The 19,574-nt window shown below is 37.4% G+C and overlaps 2 protein-coding genes across 2 annotated transcripts; one reads left to right on the plus strand and one right to left on the minus strand.

Moving 5' to 3' along the window:
• The first annotated feature begins 906 nt into the window (after nt 1-906).
• glod4 (glyoxalase domain containing 4) lies at nt 907-5,773 on the plus strand. The gene is made up of 9 exons (XM_042003856.1): nt 907-1,044; nt 1,237-1,286; nt 1,393-1,513; nt 1,627-1,771; nt 3,898-4,034; nt 4,162-4,248; nt 4,344-4,457; nt 4,540-4,626; nt 4,725-5,773. The coding sequence occupies exons 1-9, from the start codon at nt 943-945 to the stop codon at nt 4,788-4,790; spliced, it is 909 nt and encodes a 302-aa protein (XP_041859790.1). The 5' UTR covers nt 907-942; the 3' UTR covers nt 4,791-5,773.
• Nucleotides 5,774-6,633: 860 nt separating this feature from the next.
• On the minus strand, nt 6,634-19,250 carry samhd1 (SAM domain and HD domain 1). The gene is made up of 16 exons (XM_042003855.1): nt 18,933-19,250; nt 18,746-18,812; nt 18,534-18,606; nt 17,896-18,056; nt 17,598-17,713; nt 16,956-17,026; nt 15,127-15,285; nt 13,436-13,536; nt 13,225-13,333; nt 13,028-13,119; nt 12,822-12,937; nt 11,065-11,204; nt 10,547-10,642; nt 10,268-10,372; nt 8,396-8,533; nt 6,634-7,467 (listed from the first exon to the last, which is right to left on the minus strand). The coding sequence occupies exons 1-16, from the start codon at nt 19,111-19,113 to the stop codon at nt 7,315-7,317; spliced, it is 1,878 nt and encodes a 625-aa protein (XP_041859789.1). The 5' UTR covers nt 19,114-19,250; the 3' UTR covers nt 6,634-7,314.
• Between the last annotated feature and the right edge of the window lie 324 nt (nt 19,251-19,574).

Here is a 19,574-nt window from a genome sequence, read left to right on the forward strand (position 1 = left end):
TTTGGGTGTTATGTGTATATGTATATGTGTGTATGTATGTCCATACATATACAGATCTTACCTAATTGCATATTTCCATAACCCTACCTCCATAATGCACACTGTGTATGCTTGTACATACATCAGTTACTGTAGTAGTTTATATTCTATTGTATTGCATTTAATATTTTTATGTTATATTTTGTTAATCTGCTTTTCTTACTCTGTTTTTCTGTAGCTGAGCTGTAGTAACACACTAATTTCCTCGTTGTGGGATTAATAAAAGGAGTAGGAGGCAAGGAGGGTGAAGTGTCTTGCCCAAGGACATGTCAGATTAATTGGGGGAGCAGGATTCGAACCTCCAATCTTTCAGTTATTGGACAACCTAAATATCAAAAAGACTCCTATTCATCATCCTTTAAAATAAGTCAAATTCCTCCGGTAGTGACTTTTAAAACATGACTATGTTGTAGGCTTGTGTTGTATAGACCTGTGTCTGCAAATGAAAGTTGTGCGAAATATCAATGGTTCTGGCCGCCTGGCCAAGGAAGTAAGTCTTTTTGACAAATGTGGTAAAATGTACATTAACTAAATAAATAAATAAATAAACACGTGGATTCTGTGGCTGTCAACACACGTCGCTTATTATTTTTTCAATATCAACAATGAAAATGAAAAAAAAAACGCTACAACAAAAAAAAGAAGCAATAAATGGAGAAATATGGATTTGCACTCATTTTAAGGCGATAGAACAAACTGAGTCTATAGCTGTGTCGCAATTCAGGGTCTGCACACTACGGAGTATGCAGACCCTGAAGTGGGACACAGCTTTAAATTGATTTACGATTGTTGTTGCAGTGGACAGACAAAACCAGAAGAGGGCGGTAGCGCTACTTAATGCAGAAAGCCGTAAAAGAAGAACACAGAGAAATCGATCTAGGACGCTCAATCGCATCCGCACAGATGTCAATAAACATGGCTTTAAGACGACCGTTGCACTTTGTTTTCAAAGTTGGTGACCGGGCCAAAACAGCCACGTTTTACCGTGATGTTCTAGGCATGAAGGTACTTATAGCTGTATTTAATGGGCGAGCTTATGTTACCGATGCTGCTGTTTATAAGGCTAATTTATGATAACACTGAAATAAATATCAGCCTACGTTTATTTTCAGCATCTATATATGTGATACTTCGATTTATTTACAAAGACATTGTTATAGTGAGCGATATTTTCTCGTCTTTTGTCATTTATTTCAGGTTTTACGACACGAGGAGTTCGAGGAAGGTTGCAAGGCTACTTGCAATGGGTGGATAATGATTCCAGACACAATATATCTGAACTTAAACTCAGTGTATAACACAGAACTGCTAAAGTACTAATACTTACTCTTCTTTTATGTTGTATTCTTTCAGTCCTTACGATGGGAAGTGGAGCAAGACAATGGTTGGCTATGGTCCAGAGGATGACCATTTTGTTGCTGAACTGACATACAATTATGGGGTGGGAGAGTATCAACTTGGCAATGACTTCTTGGTGAGTGACAGTTAATCTGGACACTGCAAAAAGGGAAAACCATATACATAGGTCCAATTATGCTGTGTACAGTTGTAGTAAAAAGGATATTTGTTTCTGTGTTTTTCTGTTAGGGTCTCACCCTGCAGTCTAGCCAAGCTGTGAGCAATGCCAAACGACTTGGGTGGCCTCTAACTGAGGTAGAGGAGGCTCTGTATCTGACACAGGCTCCAGGAGGATATCCTTATTATCTTGTGGACAAAGAACAACCTCCTCATGGTGAGTATTTTATGGCAGTTTGCCCAGTTTACAGTTTATCAAGTCAAAATGGGAAATATGAATTACTTTAAACTTTACTGATGTAAAATACACTGCTAAAAAATAAAATAAATAAATAAAAATAAATAAATAGAGGGAACATTTAAACCGTGTATGAGATCTTAACGAATGAAATATCCCAGTTGAAAATATTCAGGACATAATGGAATGTGTTGAACAAAACACAAGAATGATCAATTGAAATTAAACTCATTAACCCCTGGAATCATACTCAAAATAAAAGTGGAAAGATCAGATCACAGGTTGACCCAACTTCTGTGGAAATTCTTCATGCTGGAGGATGTTGCAGGCAGCAGAACGTTCTCCACGGTGTCTCCAGACTCGCTCACATCTGTCACATGTGCTTAATGTGAATCTGCTCTCATCTGTGAAGAGCACAGGGCGTCAGTGATGAATCTGCCAATCCTGGCATTCTCTGGCAAACACCAGTTGGGCTGCATGGTGTTGGACTTGAGCACAGGCTTCACTTGTGGATGTCGGGCCATCATACCACCCTCATGGGGTGATGGTGATATGATGTTCGTAGGACTGAACTGAGTAACCCTGGTTTGAGCAGAAACATGCACATTAATGGCCTGCTGGAGGTAATTTTGTAGGTCTCTTGTAGGGTTTCTCTGGTTTCTCCTTGCCCAGTGGAGCAGTTCTGCTGCTCAGTTGTTGTCCTCCCATGGCCCTCTCCATGTCTCCTGCTGTACTTGTCTGTCTCATATCTCCTCCATGCTCTCGACACTGTGCTGGAAGACGCAGCAAACCTTTTTGCCACAACGCGCTTTGCCATCCTGGATGAGCTACACTACCTGAGCAACTTCTTTGCAGACACTACCTCATGTTACCTCTACTGGTGCAGGTGCTGGCAAAATGCAAACATGACCAAACAATCAGCAAGAAAAGATGAAGACAAGGAAATGGTCTGTGGGCACCACCTGCAGGACCATTGCTTTATAGAAGTGTATCGCTATCCAGGTCCGCAGGACTATATGTTTTATATGTGTTTCTGCTCCAGTAAACCTGATTCAGATTAATGAACAGCCTCATCCAGATCTTTGCAAGCCTGTCAAGGAGCCATTAATTTCACTCAGGTGTGTTAAAGAAGGGTTACCTCTGAAACATGCAGGGTAGAGGGTCTGTGAAATTGATTCACAATCAGTGTTACTTCCTAACTGGACAGATTGATAAGTGTTGATAAGTGATAAGTGACCTTGAGTATAATAAAACAGTAAACGAAGGAAAGATGGCAAACAGGAGAGATGGGAAGTACAGGGAGGACCAGGAGCGTGGAGACGATAATATCACAACTCATGTTTGGACTCATGTTAAAAAGCATGTTAGGCATAAAAGGTAATAGGAAGCATCCAACCGGGAGATGTGACAACTGTGAGGCACTTGAGACAGCAGAACGTGTTCTGTTGTACTTTAAAACATGTGAAGGAGAAGGAAGACACTGGTTCAAAAACTTGAAAGAAAGAAAATGAAGCTGGATCTCGTGAATCTGCTACAACAGAACAATAAAAGTGAAAGTATTAAGGAATTATTTACGTTTCTAGGACAGACTCATTTGCTTGAGAGGATAAGTTTCTTTTTCATTGCTTGTTTGGTTTAGTGTGAGCGATATTTCGGTCCACACTCCTGACTAGTTGCAGTTGGTGGCAGTTTATTTTGTTTTTGAGCAGTCTAATAGTTTCACAGACTTGCATACTTATTACCTACCCCAAGGCGGAGGCGTTGGTTGGTCTGTCTGTTTATTAGCAACAAAACTCAAAAAGTAATAGATGGATTTGGACTAAAGCTCAGAAATGGAATAAGGAACAAGTGATTAGATTTTGTGTGATCTGGTGTTCTAACATTTCATCCTACCCATCGAGATGTCCTACTGATGCCTTCTAAGCATGCGCATATCACAAAAACGTTATTAAATGTGTAGTAAGGATGCACTTAAATCCACGCTACCTTCAAGTCTGCGTCTAACAGCTGTACCTCCGTGTGAAATTTTTGTCAGTTGTTTGTCAGCATTCTGCTGTTTTTACCTATAATGACCTTCCTGTAAGCTGTGGTTATTTATTCACCAGACCCTGTGCAGAAAGTTCGCCTTGGGGTGTCAGACCTCCAGAAGTCAATCCAGTACTGGACAACGCTCTTGGGAATGAGGGTGATGGAGAAAAATGAGGAAAAGAAGACAGTGCTGTTGGGATTTGTGGACTCTCAAGTTAGTCAAATCTGATATATATATATTTTTTTGTTTAAAGTAGTAAATTGTGTGTCATGTTTCATTGTGGTGCATTAATGATGTATTCTGCATTTGTACAAAACATTAAGTTCTTGTTTCTGTGTAGTGTAAACTAGAGCTTCAGGATACTGGCGCGCCGGTCGACCATGGAACAGCGTTTGGGAGAATTGCATTCTCATGCCCACGAGAGCAAGTAAATGATTTTTTCTTGGCTAAGTCTCTCATAATTATTTTTTAGATAAAGAAATATTAATTTCAACATGAATATAAATAATTCACATTTCTTAGTTGCCAAACCTCGAAGCCTTAATGAAGAAGGAAAATCAGAAAATTCTCACTCCATTAGTCAGCCTGGACACGCCTGGAAAAGCCACAGTTGAAGTGGTTATTTTAGCTGATCCAGTAAGTGTATTATTGAAATGATGTTGCAGTTGTATGAAAACAAACCCAGCTGGAACTATTAACAGTAAAATGTTGGTTTTAGGACAGCCATGAGATCTGTTTTGTGGGAGATGAGGCTTTCAGACAGTTATCCACCGTGGACCCCAAAGGAAGCGAACTGCTTGATAAGGTTTTATTTCTTCAACGTTTCATCCTTTTTGATAAACATACATCATGTGTTGCTTATTCATTTTCCTTGTGTTCTTTATGCTTTTTACCTGGTTTTAGGCAATGGCTGAAGATAAAAGTGATGAGTGGTTTGCCAGGCACAACAAACAGAAAGCTGTTGCCTGAATTAAAGAATTTCCTGGAGAACTGTCCATCGCACACGACTCCTCAGCTCACAGATGAGATGCTGAAAGACACGTGTAGCATAAATGTAAAAGCATTCCATGAAGCACTGCGATGGACCCTTCCCACGATTTGATGAATATTTTTTTCACAATCAATGATACTCCTTAAAAAACACAAGACAGGTTTGGGAGAAAATCTTAAAGCAACCTGTTTCTTCAAATTAGAATCATTACTATGAGCAGGAGACTAATTTTACTGTTGGATCTTTAGTACTTTAGTACTCTATGTACCTGGTCTAACACTACCTGTGGATGTACTTTGTGTTTCTAAATTGTAGTATTATGCTAAAAAACTACATAAAAAACATGCCATACAAATGAAATAAAAGGTTATAGATCAACATTTCAGCACTCAACCCCAGTGTAAAATTATCATGCAGAATCTTTCCTGTAGTATGTGATTTACTAGTGCAGTTTTTATGAATTTCTAAAAAATTAAGACTTCCTGATGTAAAAGTAAAGGCACTGCAGCTTGAAGTAGTCAAAAGAAATCAAAAGCAGCTGTAACAATAGCTTCCCAAGCACCGATGATGCCCTAACTACATGACTTATAGCCCTGCATCACAGCTGATCCAAAATCATGCAATAGTAAAATGTCTCAAGTTTAATATTTGATTTGTTTTATTTGTTGCACATAATTCAGTGACTTGCATCAGAAACATGTTTTTACATAAAAAAACTAAACATTTTGAGTGTTTCAACATTTGCCTGACTGGCACCACATTTTGGCCACACGTATGAAAACGTCAAAATTTCACTGGCAACTCGTTTTAATTGAGAGCTCGTCAAGTTAGTTGACATGGACATGCCTGTCTTCTTTCTTTTATAACTAAATCAAATGCAGTAAAAAAAAAAAAACACAATTTCAAAGCAAGAACTCAACTCCATTTTCATAGTAACACTAAATTCCTACACCCACCCCAATACATGAATGACTTCCATGACTTGTTGCCCTCCTCAATTATCACAGGGACAATTTTGATCAATGAATCCATGTGTAACACAGTAAATGCTTATTTTTAACCCCACCTTCAGCATCTTGTTATCTCAAGAAAATCTTGTCTTGTGAGAATGATATAAATGGTCCCGTTATCTGTTATTACGAAAACAGACAGACTGACAAACAGACAGACACACGCACACACACACACACACCGCTGGGATAATGAGCCGGCCAAAGGAGGAAGCTCAGACCACAGATGTTAAAACACAGAAACTGTTCACCATGCATGGAGGGGTCCATCTCAAATGCAGTGCCCAGAGGCTTTACACTAAGCGCAACAAGGGAGGCCGGGGACTAGTGGGCACTAGTGACATAAGGGTCACTATCCAAGCTGAAACATCCAAGCTCCATGAATATATTGGGAAGATGGCCCCAAGGTATGAAGAACTGAGTGAATGCCTCAGAGGATCCCTTTTCCATGCAGCATGATGCATTCACAAGTGATCATCTGTAACGCTGCCTGCAAAATGATGAATAAAATTGCAACCTTGGACATGTCCAGCCTGCTCTTTCTGTCTTGATCCTATGGGAGAGTTTTGTTTATGAGCAGTAGTCTGTTGGAGAATTCTTTTCACAAAAACAACCAAAATTTATAAAGAAAGACAACTTGTATTGCAGATAAAGGCACATATGTCCTTCTAGCATCTTCAAACCTCAATTGCTTGCAGACCTGGGTTGGAATTAGGAATTTTCCTAATTTAGCATATTTTGCTTTAAGATTAGGATGACCAAAAAAAAAGAAATCATGATGGGATGTTTTCAAAAGTTTTAATAAATCCACATTCACATGTCATGCTCTCAAATATATATTTTTCTGAAGACATACTGGGCAAGGATTTGATGAGGCTACACAATATTTTGGTAACAAAACATTTTAAAAAAGGTATCAAATACCCTTCTAAATGTTATACACACCTGCGAGGTGAAGACAGTAATGAACACGGAGAGTTACTGGATGAACAATAAATAAAAGCACTTCAAAAACAAAATCAGCCAAAAGACCAAAAGGAAATACAAAAGCAGATGAGTCCAACCTCAAAATAATCCCATAAATTAAATACTTTGAATGTGATTAACTTTTAAAATGCAACAGAGCAAAAATGTTCTGAAAGCCAGACAGTAATTTACTATCTTTAAAGCTGAATAAAAACAGACCTGAAATACATCAGCTTCATGTGTTTAAAAACACACCACCCTGAAATTTCTGATTTCTGAGGCATTTTATATTCTTTTGAACATAATAATGTTTTGACCTGCATAATTAAACTAAAAATGGTTTAAAATAAAATGTCATTTAAAGAATACTGTGTATAATGTTGACGAAAGCCTTATTTCTGGAAAACCTTTTCCAAAGAAGGATCACTGTACCCTTACTGCACTCAGCACACTTAGAAAAATAGAGGTTTTCTATTAGCAGTCATCTTTTCTGTCTTTGTGTGGTTTGAACTGTTCTCTCTCTCTCTCATTTGAACAGCTGAGTTTTGGCCTTACTGTGTCCATTCACAGGAGCACAGTTTGTTTCTTTGGAGCCGTTATCTTCGCCATCCTCTCCATCATTGTTGTTGCGCCAGCTGGGTTTCAGAGGTGTCAGCTCAGGTGCTATTATGTCTCCATCCTACATGTGGGAAAAAAACAAAAAAAAACAACAGATGCTGGTATCAAGATAAATGGTGCAGTGTGTACACCAAGGCAAAGACATCTTTGCTGACAGAGGCCATTACACTGCAGAAACAGTTCTTAACTCAGCAAGTTCTGCTGGAGCTCTTTGATAGTTCCTCAAAGTCCAATGCAGTAATTAACATGTATTGCCTAAACACGAGGTACAGTAACTAAACTCTTCAAAAATAGTTAGACTGAGTCTTGAGACTGAATGTACATGTTCCATTTCCTCTTTTTCCCTAAACTCTCACAGCTTTTAATGTTAGGATACTTGTGATTTTCTGCAGTCATTTGCCTTAAATACTCAAAGTAGAATATTTTATTTAATGATAAACTTCTATAATTACTTTTCTCCACACTAAGATCATTGTGGAATTAATTTAATTACAGCAATGCAATGCATTTAAAAACTAATCCCCAGTTACAAATCCTTTTAATTCATTTTGTGTCCTTGGTTATCAGCAGGAACCAGCTGTAAATTCAGCACCGACAAACTTCATGTTAACACAACCTTCTTGTTAGTGACATAGTTTATTCAAACACCTTGTTATGGTGCAACATAATTGTGTTAAAATAACAACAATAGTCTTTAATGTAAGTTAGTGTATTTTGATGTTGGCGGGTGAATTCCTCTTTCACATCGGCACTTTATTGTTGATGTGAAAGGGGGTTAATTATGATTAACACATGAATCACAGCTGCTTTTAACTGACTAATGACTAACTTAGTGACCTGTGCAGTCTGCAGAGATGCTACAGATGTGCTGCTGCCATTCTTAAAAAAACAAAAAACAAAAAAAGAGGGCTCTTTAACAGATGTAGGAGCAACATCCAATTGCTACTGCATCCATGTGCTATTCTTTACATAGTAGCACATAAACGTACCTGAGGTTTTGAGAAGTTCTTGTTCATGCACCACTGAACAAAGTGCTTCTTGGCAGCCTCGAGACTCCTTTCATCTGTCTTTTTGCAGTAGACCCTAATCAGCTGCTCAGCAAAGTGCTCTGGAAGAAGTTTAGACACCTGACGAGAACAACAACATAAAATGTAGGTCAAAGATAGCTAAGTGTGCAAAGTCTTCACGTTCAAAGGAATGGTAGAATTTAACGTGTAGTTTCAGCATATTATTAAAAAGGTGATTTTAACCAGGATTACAAAATCTTTACACCAATTCTAGCAAAACATTTAGAAACAATATTTCCAGATATTATACAGTTAGATAAAACAGGCTTTATCCCATCTACTTCCCCTACAGAATTGCTCATAACCCTAATGGAATATGAATCATTTTCAGGATATAAACTTGACACCAATGAATCCCAACTTTTAACATTGAATTGTTTTCCAAGCCAATCCATTTTTTTGTGACCAAAAGGACCAAACAAAGAAAGAGAGACACCATCCAAAGAAATCATGCTTTGGATGTTACTGAAAATAACTGTCTCAGCTCGATTTAGAACAAATACAAAGGATTAATTCTCCAGGGGAGGACAGGATACTTTGGCTAGATCTAAATCGTTGGTCTGGATATGAGAGGTTTGAAACAATTAAGGAATGGCTCTGAAGAAACCTCTAACCACAAATCTTCATTGGAGTAATTAACGATCATGTGAACTCAAACTAACTTGCATCTTTATTCCCTAGAGATTATAAACCCTTGTGATTTATTGGGGTTATACTCAAACAGGAAGAAGGACACTCTGAGACCCCCACCCTTCAAACTCAAAAGACAACATAGTTCTTATTTCAGATAGTCTTCCCCCACAGGGAAGGACAGTGATGTATGCCAGAACACTTTTATTCAGGCATTCCAGACCTTCTGACAAACGCTGTCTTTACCTTTTCTAAAACGCTGAGAAAGGTGTTTTATATTCTTATAAAAGTGAGTAAATGTTAATATCTAGAATCAGACATTTCTTTTTATACAATTCATTAAGTTTTCAGATCAAAAATAATATTAGAAAATTTGATAATTTCCCCCTAAATTTACATTCTTGTCTATTCATGAGACCTGATGAAATGTGCAGATAAGACTTCAAATCATCAAGATTTGTAATATGTTGATTTATTATTTATTCCTTCTCCTTCTTATCCTATTTTATAGCTTGGCTTCAGGAGATGGTTGACAACAGACCCCCCTACAGTCAAGGATTAGATCAAAGTAGTTCAAGATATTTTTGAAATGGAGAAGCTAACAATCATTCTTAGGCTTGATCGAGCTTGAAAGTTTGTGGATGATGTGGACAAACTACTTGGCAACATATAGACAAGATACTGAGTAAAATGATAAAAACTAGTTTAGACTGCACTCAGACTTTTTCTTTTTTGTTCTAGTATACTATTGTCACTCAGATATCTACATGTATGCACAAAGTATCTCTTATTTATGTTACTACTATCATCAATGTTTAGCTTCTCTGACGTTTTTGCCATTTTTATTAGTATCAACTCGTTTTAAGGTACAGAGGACAGACGGGAAAGTGACCTTGGATGAGGAAAACTGTATATTGCAGCGTTGTTTCTTCACTAATATTTACTTTCATGCCCATTTTTTTTCCCATTTAGTTATTTACTTTATTATAAACTATATTTTATCCATCATCGCTCATTTTCTGATAATGCCTACTGAGTAGATGTTGGCATCATAATTCGTGGCAGAGATTGTTGCAAGAAAAGTGAAAACATGTGTAACCTGTTTTTATTCAAATAAAAAGTTTAAAAAAATGTGATTTCCATTATCTTTGCTTAACTTCTCACCTGGTTTTTCCGGATCTGGATGGCTTTGGTTAGGTCATTCTTGCAGTAGAAACGCACGTTGTTTATGGGGTTCTTTTCCTTCATCCCGTAGTCAATAACAATGACCTGAAAGAGAAAAAGTTAAAAGATTTAAAAGTAAAGAAGGCCACAAATTTACAAGGCAAAACTTTATGAATCAAATAAGATACACAAATATATATCTCTTTTGTAACTTTTAACAGATGTTTAAAAGATAAAGAGGAAATACATAAAAAATAAAATATAAATAAAAAAACTCACAGTGACAACAAAGTCTTCTGGCTGCAGACTGACATCCTGATGGCCACTCTGAGGGATGGCTTGAGCCAAATCTGCCTCCCAGCTGTGAATAGTCTCCTGTCAGACAACAAGAAGTAGCAAAGTCACATCCAAGCAACAAACTGGCTTATCAAAGCAGAAGATACACCACAACAAAAACAGACAACCTAACTTTGAGCTGACAACATTTTTGATAATTGCTTAATTATTTAAGCAATAAAATGAGAAATGTGCTCCATGTGAAGACCTATTAACTTATTACAAACCCATACATTACAACCCCAAACACTCACATAGAAATAAAGAACAATAATCTGAGTTTAACATAACTCTACATTAACTAATCATGTGTTGCTCAAAGATGTCTAGTCTGGAAGACTCGTCCTCCTTTTCTTTTTTATATCCAATTTTTTTTAAAGAAATCCCAAATTAAACTCACTCTAATTATTCACCAGCTACTAAGGGTGTGTTACACAGCAGCTTTACACAAACACACATACTTGGGTGACATTCACAGCTTTGTCTGGCTGAGTTTGCCCCAGACACTTGTAGAGGTTTCTACAGACGATGTTGTGCAGAATTTGCCTCGCTTCAGCGAGCTCTGAAGAGGAGGAGTTCAGTATCTGTTCGAACACGTGATCTAAAGGGAGAACAGAGACAAATGTAGTAAGGTAGTCGTAAACTTTTTTATCTATTTTAAGGAGCTCAAAGGTATGTTCAGGCTGTTAGGAGTCAGTCTTAAATTAAGGGGGTGGGAGGGAGAAAAATCAAACTCATGGTATTTAACCAATGAAAGGTTTGTCATTTTTTTATAGTGTGTATCTGACCAGAGTTTTATCCCTAGATGGCAGTGTGGCTCCATGGCAAATATTGTCCAGTATATAATGAGGTTTGGGTTTTTCTTACATCAGAAATTTGAGAATAATTTAAAAATGCTCTCAATAATCACAAGAACACCATGGGCTAATTTGCATAAAGAAAAGACTCATCTTCCTATATTTTCAGAGATTACAGCAAAGCTGACATCGATTCAAACATTAGCTGGAACGTGAAGCTGCGTTATGGGAGGAGCATGCAGTCTCTCACTGGGCTCGAGTCAGAATTATGGTTGATCAGCTCCATCGTAACCTGGTTTAGCTGTTTTCTCATCCTTGTCCTTTGGTTAAAAGGGTTAGGGTTTTGGTGGGAGGTGTCCTGTGTTGTGATTTATTTGTTGAAAATTCTTTTTTTTACGACTTGGTCAATGTTTTCTTATCTGTGATTGTGACCATCAATCTTTTTGAATGATTTCTGGTTTCAAGTCAAATGTGTCTGTTCCTCATTTGGTGTGACGCTTTGATAGAAAACAAACGGAAAAAAAAAGAAAAAAAAAAAACCCCTTAGAATTAACTTTATATTTTCTGTGACCTCTTCTACAGCTGCACTTCAACGACCTGCCCACTATGGTGAATTACCAAAGGCGAACAGCGGCAGCTAAATACGTCTGACTTTTGTTTGATCTTTTGGACTGATATGATACAACCGCATTGTGAAAAAGGCTATAGCAAAGTCAGATGCTCAGAAAGACCCAACAATCCCTCTTTGAGCCACAGCAGAGGAAAAGAGATCGAATGAAAGCCGTGAAAGAAAAGGTCAACCTTACTGAGACTTAAAAATCAAACTGACAGGATCAGAAACATGTTTTCATATTTCCGATTTCACAAGACTGACTCCAATAATACTTTATACATTCATAGGCAAATTAATATATTAAAAGACTGAGCTTAATATAAGCAGATTATTCACATATTAAAGAGCTGGATGACATTTCTCTCAAAGCTGTCTTTTCAGAAAGAAGTTTGTAAATGTGCTGCTTTTAGTCAAAGAAAATCTGTTTTAATTACATTTTTTAATAACATCTTTTAAGTTGTAATGTGTATTTTAAATTTATGGATACTTTTTTTTCTTGATATTTTTCTGCACATCTCTTTTTTTTTAACTTGGCAGCTAAAGTGATTCACTTGTCATAAAATCAGCAGTGATTTACAGAAGAAAACTTGACATACACACTAATCTGATTACTGCAACATGACTAAATGTCATACAAGTGAATAGATGTTCAAAATTTCATGAATGGCAGTAAAAAAATGATTAGGGGAAAAATTAGTGAAGACGTGTATTTAAAGATGGAGAAAAAAAAAAGGTGAATATCTCTGCATCTCTCAGTCTTAATGTTATGCAGACAAGAGGTCAAAGTTCAGAGTGCGGATTGACTGACCTGTCAGCTTGGTGTAGGCCACCATGTCATCTATGGCTGTGGAGAGAGTGAGGACCTTTCCTCCAGAGCCCTGGATCTGGATGTGTGGATCTGCTTTTAAAAAGGCCTCTGTAATCCTGGAGAAACATGTCTGACTTATAGTTTCTAAGAACATCAGCATGCAACACAACAACCATCACACTCCAGAAGAGTGATGAGCTACTTACATAGTTTCTATGATGTTTCCCACTTTGTGCTGGTAGGCTCTTCTGTGCAGACAGTTCCTTGTGTGGAACATATCATACAGATTCCCCACCTCCTGTTTAATGTAGTAAACTAATTTCAGTCACTAGTTTTCAGATAAACAGAAAGTTGCTTAAGAATGGATTTAAAGAGAATAAATGTATTTAAACTAAACTGGCACCTTGTCTCGTGTGCAAATGTGCTTCTGCCCATCCACCTCACACACTCTAGCAAATTTTAGGAAACGGTGGTAGTCAAAGTTGTTCTGAATGCCCAAGTGGTAACAATCCCTGAGATAACACAGACAGGACAAACGTGTGAAAATATGGGTGATTAAATTTAATAGAAAATATATATTGAGTAGAAAAAAATCATGCAAAATAAATCTCCACCTTGCGAAGTAGTCCCACTTATCCACATCAATGCCGTTCTTTTTGTTGGCCACAATTTCATAGAGGAAGGATTTGTCTTCAGGGCGGCCCTTGTATGGCCACTGTAGAAAAAAAAAAAAAATCAGTGTAGAAAATTTTACACATGCCAGGTTATTATACTTTATCTTTCCAACAGCTCTCAGTGTTTCCGCATGAGTATGAAGGTACATATTGACAAAGCTAGTTTGCTGACGTTCCACTTTTACTTTATTGTACTTTCATGATTCCACTGTAAAAAATCGTGTAACCTGAAAAAGATGCAAGAAGAACGTTGCTTCTATTCTATTTCAAGAAGGTGATTTCATCATAATATTCTGGTAGCTCACTTATCCAAACATTGAGGCTTTTACTTTATCTTGATTTGTCATAAATGATAATGTACACACAGATACTATTTGAAACATACAGTTAGAATTAACTTAGATATTATAGTACCAACGCCCATAGTACCATCTTTCCTCCAGCTGAGAATGGACAGCTTGACTCATAGTCATCATAACAAGGAGGGGACAATGAAGGCTGCAAAGGTTTTTAATCAAACTGTTAGCAGTCTGTTGCTCTCACTTCACTTGGCCTTTTGAATGGTGGTGTATTTCATATGAAAACATTATACCTGTGACACAAAGGTCCAGAATTAATGGGGTTAAATCAGGAGGTTAAGACTGCCTCCTTCCAACATGAAAAGGTAACGTAATTTATCATATATGCAAAGAGACTGCAAAGAAACAAGTGCTGTGTAATTTTTGTACCACTATTGTTGTGGCCCAACATTTGCAGGAAAAGCTAGCTTCCCAACTTTACCGCTCACTTTAAATTAAAGGTATTTGCAAAGTTCAACAGCATGACACAAACTGTTCAGAAACTGGCTGCTGTACTGCAGCATTATTACTGTCAGCAGCATTTTAAAGGCACAAATAAAATTATCTACCAACAGGAGGCTAAAATGGCTACAAAATTGAGTAAAATCAACTATATTATTTGAGGAAATGCTGCTGTTCGCTTCATTTAATTATACTTAAAGTGAAAAATCTGGAACTACAACATATCCAGCTCATTAGAAGTGACACAACTCAGATACACATTGTAATGCTATATGCATTTTCAGCTTATTTTTATTATAATTTCTGTTATAGGTGAACACAAGTTGCACATTTGTTTGGACTATATTGTGTTCACCTAGAACATAAATTAATCTCATCTTGTACAATTTTAACAACATTGCTAATATATATTTTGGTTAGAAATGATTTAACCTGGAAAAATACAAGGTACTCTTTTCTTTTTCACATTATCTTAAAACCTAAGTTTGGTCCTTTCTGTAACATGCCTGTGTATCAAATAATTAATCATTAATGCAGTCAAGATAAAAAAAAATAATAATAAAAGTGGCGCATTAAAGTAAATATGCTGTTTCTGACTGATCATTCTGTTTAAAATGTCCACTGCAGTGAAAAAGCTGTCACTTGTTATTGCAAAATATATGTGAGGTTGCTGATTTTTTCAATTCAGTTTGCAGGCCATATAGACAGGCTTACATCGTGAGAAAACATCACTTGAAAAAATATTCTTTGACAGTGTTTTTAAGGGATTTTGTGCACCAATTAAACATGATGCTACTGACAGTTTTCACCCATGGCATAAATAATAGCTACCTTCTGGCCTTGAGCTGCCTTAGTATCGAGTGGTCCAGCAATCTGCTCCTTAATAAAGTCCAGATCCTGGGGCAGCACCAGACCATGTTCCTCCATTACCGGCTTCAGGCCATTATCATCCACCAGGTAGTCAAACATGGTGAGAGAGGCCATCTCATGCTGAAAGACAGCCAGATGTATTGATAAAATGACAGCGTAGACACTGAAACAAAGCTCAAATCAGCTCAAAGACGGCCGACAACATATGTTAATTGTTACCTTATCACTCCTGTGTGGCTTAACTTACATAATAAATCTGTTCTCAGTAGTTCTTATCAGCCTGAATACTGCCGCCAGTATCTCAGCCTTAACCGCGCACAACTGACTTAACAGCTTTGTGCAATAAATTTAACAGTAAAAAAAAAAAAAGGCTTCCTGTGAACAAGAAGTTTCTTAACTGTGAAGCATCTTAACAGACTGAAAAGAAATAAAATGTATACAGGATAGTGATGATAGCATTTGTGATAAAAATATGCTGGATTTTTTTTTTTTGCCCAAGTTTAACATCTATTCACAGCAGTTTTGAGGTTGGGACTCAAGCTCCACAAAACTCCACAATACAGAAATAGCTTAAAGCTTTTTCTCAAGTTACTTCTCACAAACAGCCTTCCCCAAAATATATTTTCTTTTCCAGACATACTTATTATCAGTCAGCCAGATTTTTCCAGTTCCTCCCACAAGTTTTTAAAAACAGATACTGAATGGAAACGTCTTGCTAAAGCGGTTTCTGCTGACATGAAAGAAATTACGCTCTCCAGAAATCAAGTAATAAACCTGTGGCCGAATAAACAAAACTGAGTTGCTTTTTATTGTGTTACCACTAATTGAGGTATGCAGCTTAGATGCTAATACACGTCTGGGCTGGTGTGTTGTAGCTGTGAATCATAGTGCACTTATTTGTATCGTCTTAGGTGTTAACTGATTTAACCAGTAACCATTTCAATCCCCAGCAAAACAGGACATGTCAGTAATAGAAGCCATCAGGAAAAATGACTACAAGAGACTACATGTTGCTGGGAGAAAAATGGATAAATATCTTATGCTGGGCCTGGGATGCTAAAGAAACATAAATTTTGCTTAAAATAGCTGTAGACCTGATAAAGAAGTCTTAGTAGTGGTAGTTCTTGAGTTGAAATGCAAATTGGAAAGATTTAAAGCTCAAACTGTTAATATATGTACATAATGCTAACGTTTCAATGGGTCATAGCATATGGCTTAAAATAAACTGCATAAAAGCAAACTTTAGCTATTTATAAGTAAAATACCTTTGAAATATAATATTTACATGTACACAAACATGTGGTTGAGTAAAGAGAACATACCAACAGAGCAGCCTCTCACCATAACTTCTGACAGTCCTAATAGTCCCCTACATTTAAGGGCGGTGCCTTTACATGTGCAGTATGCAGTGACTGTGTGTGTTTGCATCAGACGTTACCACGGAGCTCACTGATCCTGCATGTATCTTCACTCATGGTGCAAACTGGGCACTTTGCTGCTCTGCCAATCAAGGTTTATGTAGACATTTTTATGCTGAAGGTAAACAAAATGCTTCATATGTTAACTATTAGAAATAACAAAAGACACATAAATCTACAGAAAAGCCTGAACTTTTTGATTTTTTAATGGATTTATTGGCATAACATATGAAGAAGTAGTAGCTTCCAAAGAACGCTTGGAAGGTCAGGAAATTATTTTATGTAGAAATAAAGAGAAATAGAATCATAGTAGGCTGAATGTCTGAAGTTATTCATGCAAATTCTACCTTTACAGCTAAATGAGTTTCTTACCTTCCAGATGATGTCTGGACGTGCTTTGGGAATAAACATCCCATCAAACATGTGGGAAAATGGCCCATGTCCTGAAAAGGGTGGGACACTGTTAATATGTGCCAGCTCTGCTTTAGGACAGCTGCTTGTGATTGAAACCCAAAACATATAAAAAGGAAACGAGGTAATAATGTGAAAGTTGAATTAAACATAAAAAGACAGCTGGCGTTCTTTGTCATGAGGATGTGTGAGGTTATAATTTGGATAAGGTTGGGAACAAAATGCATTCAACATGCATTTAAGCCACCAAATAACTATTCATTTCACTTTCTTTTCAAACCCACAAGAGTCATTTCACAAAAACTTACAAAACACAGATGTTGCTGACCTATACCTCCTCATTTGATTAGTTTGTTATAGTTAACCAACCCTTTAATTCCTAAAAGTTAAAAGTGTTACAGCAGCAACTCACATATTCTGATAAATACATTGTAGTCTGGCAGCTTTGAGGAGAATGATGTTGTTGCTAAATTCTCCCATCAGAGGACTGTTTACATACTTTTTTATATATTTTTTTATATTACATATTTTTAATAGACCAGCAGCTATCATGAATGCTATTGCTCTCCAAATGTAGTGTACTTTTCCCAGGATACCACTCACCCAGGTCATGGCAGAGTCCAGCAATCTGGACACAGAGGATGTCTCTACGAGAGATGAGGAGTTCTGGCTGCCTCTCGTTCAAAGCTTGAACCAGTTGTCCGGCCAAGTAACCCACCCTGCCAACACAAAGCAGAATTTCATACAAAATACAAATGAAAACATACATGCACCAGACCAATCAACATCCTCGTGAGCCATGCGTTTGAAAATGTTTTACAGTTTTTATTGAATTTAGCAGCTAAACAGTGCTGGCCACAGTGAATCATGATAAATAAACAGTATATAACTCAGAATGTACCCAATGCTGTGTTCAAAGCGGTTGTGGGACGCCCCAGGAAAAACAAGGTATGTCCCTCCAAGCTGCTTGATGTTTCGCAGTCTCTGGAACTGAGGCGTGTCGATGATTTTGATGAGGAGCGGGTGTAACTCCACATGCCCGTGGATAGGATCGTTGAACACCTGGGAATAAACAGGACAAATAAAGAGGCTGAAAACAAAACAAATTTGGGTATCTAATCATAATTAACAGAGATAAGGGTCAAAACCATCAAGACAAAATTCACAAATAATAAAAAATAAATCTTTAGGAGATAGCTTAAAATAAAAGCTTTAAATAAATTCTTAAAATACTCAGTAAAAGGAGAAAAAATTAAAAACAAAGGCAAATGCAAGCAAGCTTTACAAATCTCTCTTTTTTAATACAATATTGCTACATACTCCTCAGTACTCCCTATAAGTCCCACTAAACACTTTCAAGGATGTGGGAACTAGTGTATATTTCACACCAGACTATCGTCCTTGCTATCATTTAACCTTGGGTTTTGTTTTGGTTCTGTGAACAGAGAATATTTTCTTCAGCAACCACTGAGTCATTTTACATTTCTGTTTATGCCAGTGTGTCTTAATAATCTCTAGCACTGTGGTTGAGGGCCTAACCTTATTTGGTTCAGCTTCTAACTGCCACAACTTCCTGAGGCTGTGCAAGATCTGCAGACGGTCACCGAGATGCCTAAAATAAAGATGTGATAAATATCAGAAGCATCATATCAGCACATAGCACTTACAGATATTCCACCAAAGATGAACATTTATCATATTACATTTACTAAAGGGTCAGCATATTTAAAGATACAGTGACACACACTTACTTTATGCCAATTTCCTTCAGTTTTGCATCGTTGAGATACCGCAGCCCGACACCGCTGATTTTTTGTGCTGCACAAACAGAACAAATAGATGATGTTAGCTAAAATGTCACTACAAGCAAACCAACACGTCGGATTGATAACTAGTACCTTTTAGATAAAAGCTCTGCCGTCAAACCAGACAACACACCTCTAAACGTATCTTCCCATTCCCCAAGACCTTCTCTTCGCAGGTATTGACAGGTTTCCTGCACTCCCCATCCCGTGAAGTCCGTGTCCGGCTGCCGGACTACAGACACCTTCTTCTCCGGCGTTTGGAAGCGATCATCTGAGCTCAAAACTTCATCTATTTGCCGCTTTCGATTCGCCATATCCAGCTAACAAGCAGGCGGTTAGACGTTAGATAGCAAATTAAAGACACGAAAACAGAAAGTAGATAGCGTTGTCCACGTCGCGTGAAAACAGCTGACCATAGGATCCTGCACAGAACGGTTTAGGGCGGCTAGAAATACCCGGGTTTTGTCTGTTCACCGGGTGAATCAAGTGCGAAATTTACACAAATAACATTTCCGGTTATCCATTTTTCAAAACAAAGGTCAGCAACTCTAGTGCCGTACATGTTCATTCTAAATCCATCCACGGCGCCACACCGGGGCTAGGGGGTGCTACAGCCCCGTGATAAATCTGTGTAGCCCCATTAAGCCCCCCCAAGAAATTAGATTATAAAAAATATAATTATGAATTTATATATAATATTATAATAAAGGAATGTATTAGTTTAAAAACAGTTTGCGGAGATTCTCCGCTTGCATGTTTCTTCTGTGCACTGATT

This window comes from Melanotaenia boesemani, chromosome 13 (assembly GCF_017639745.1).
Source record: "Melanotaenia boesemani isolate fMelBoe1 chromosome 13, fMelBoe1.pri, whole genome shotgun sequence".
Taxonomy (NCBI): Eukaryota; Metazoa; Chordata; class Actinopteri; order Atheriniformes; family Melanotaeniidae; genus Melanotaenia; species Melanotaenia boesemani.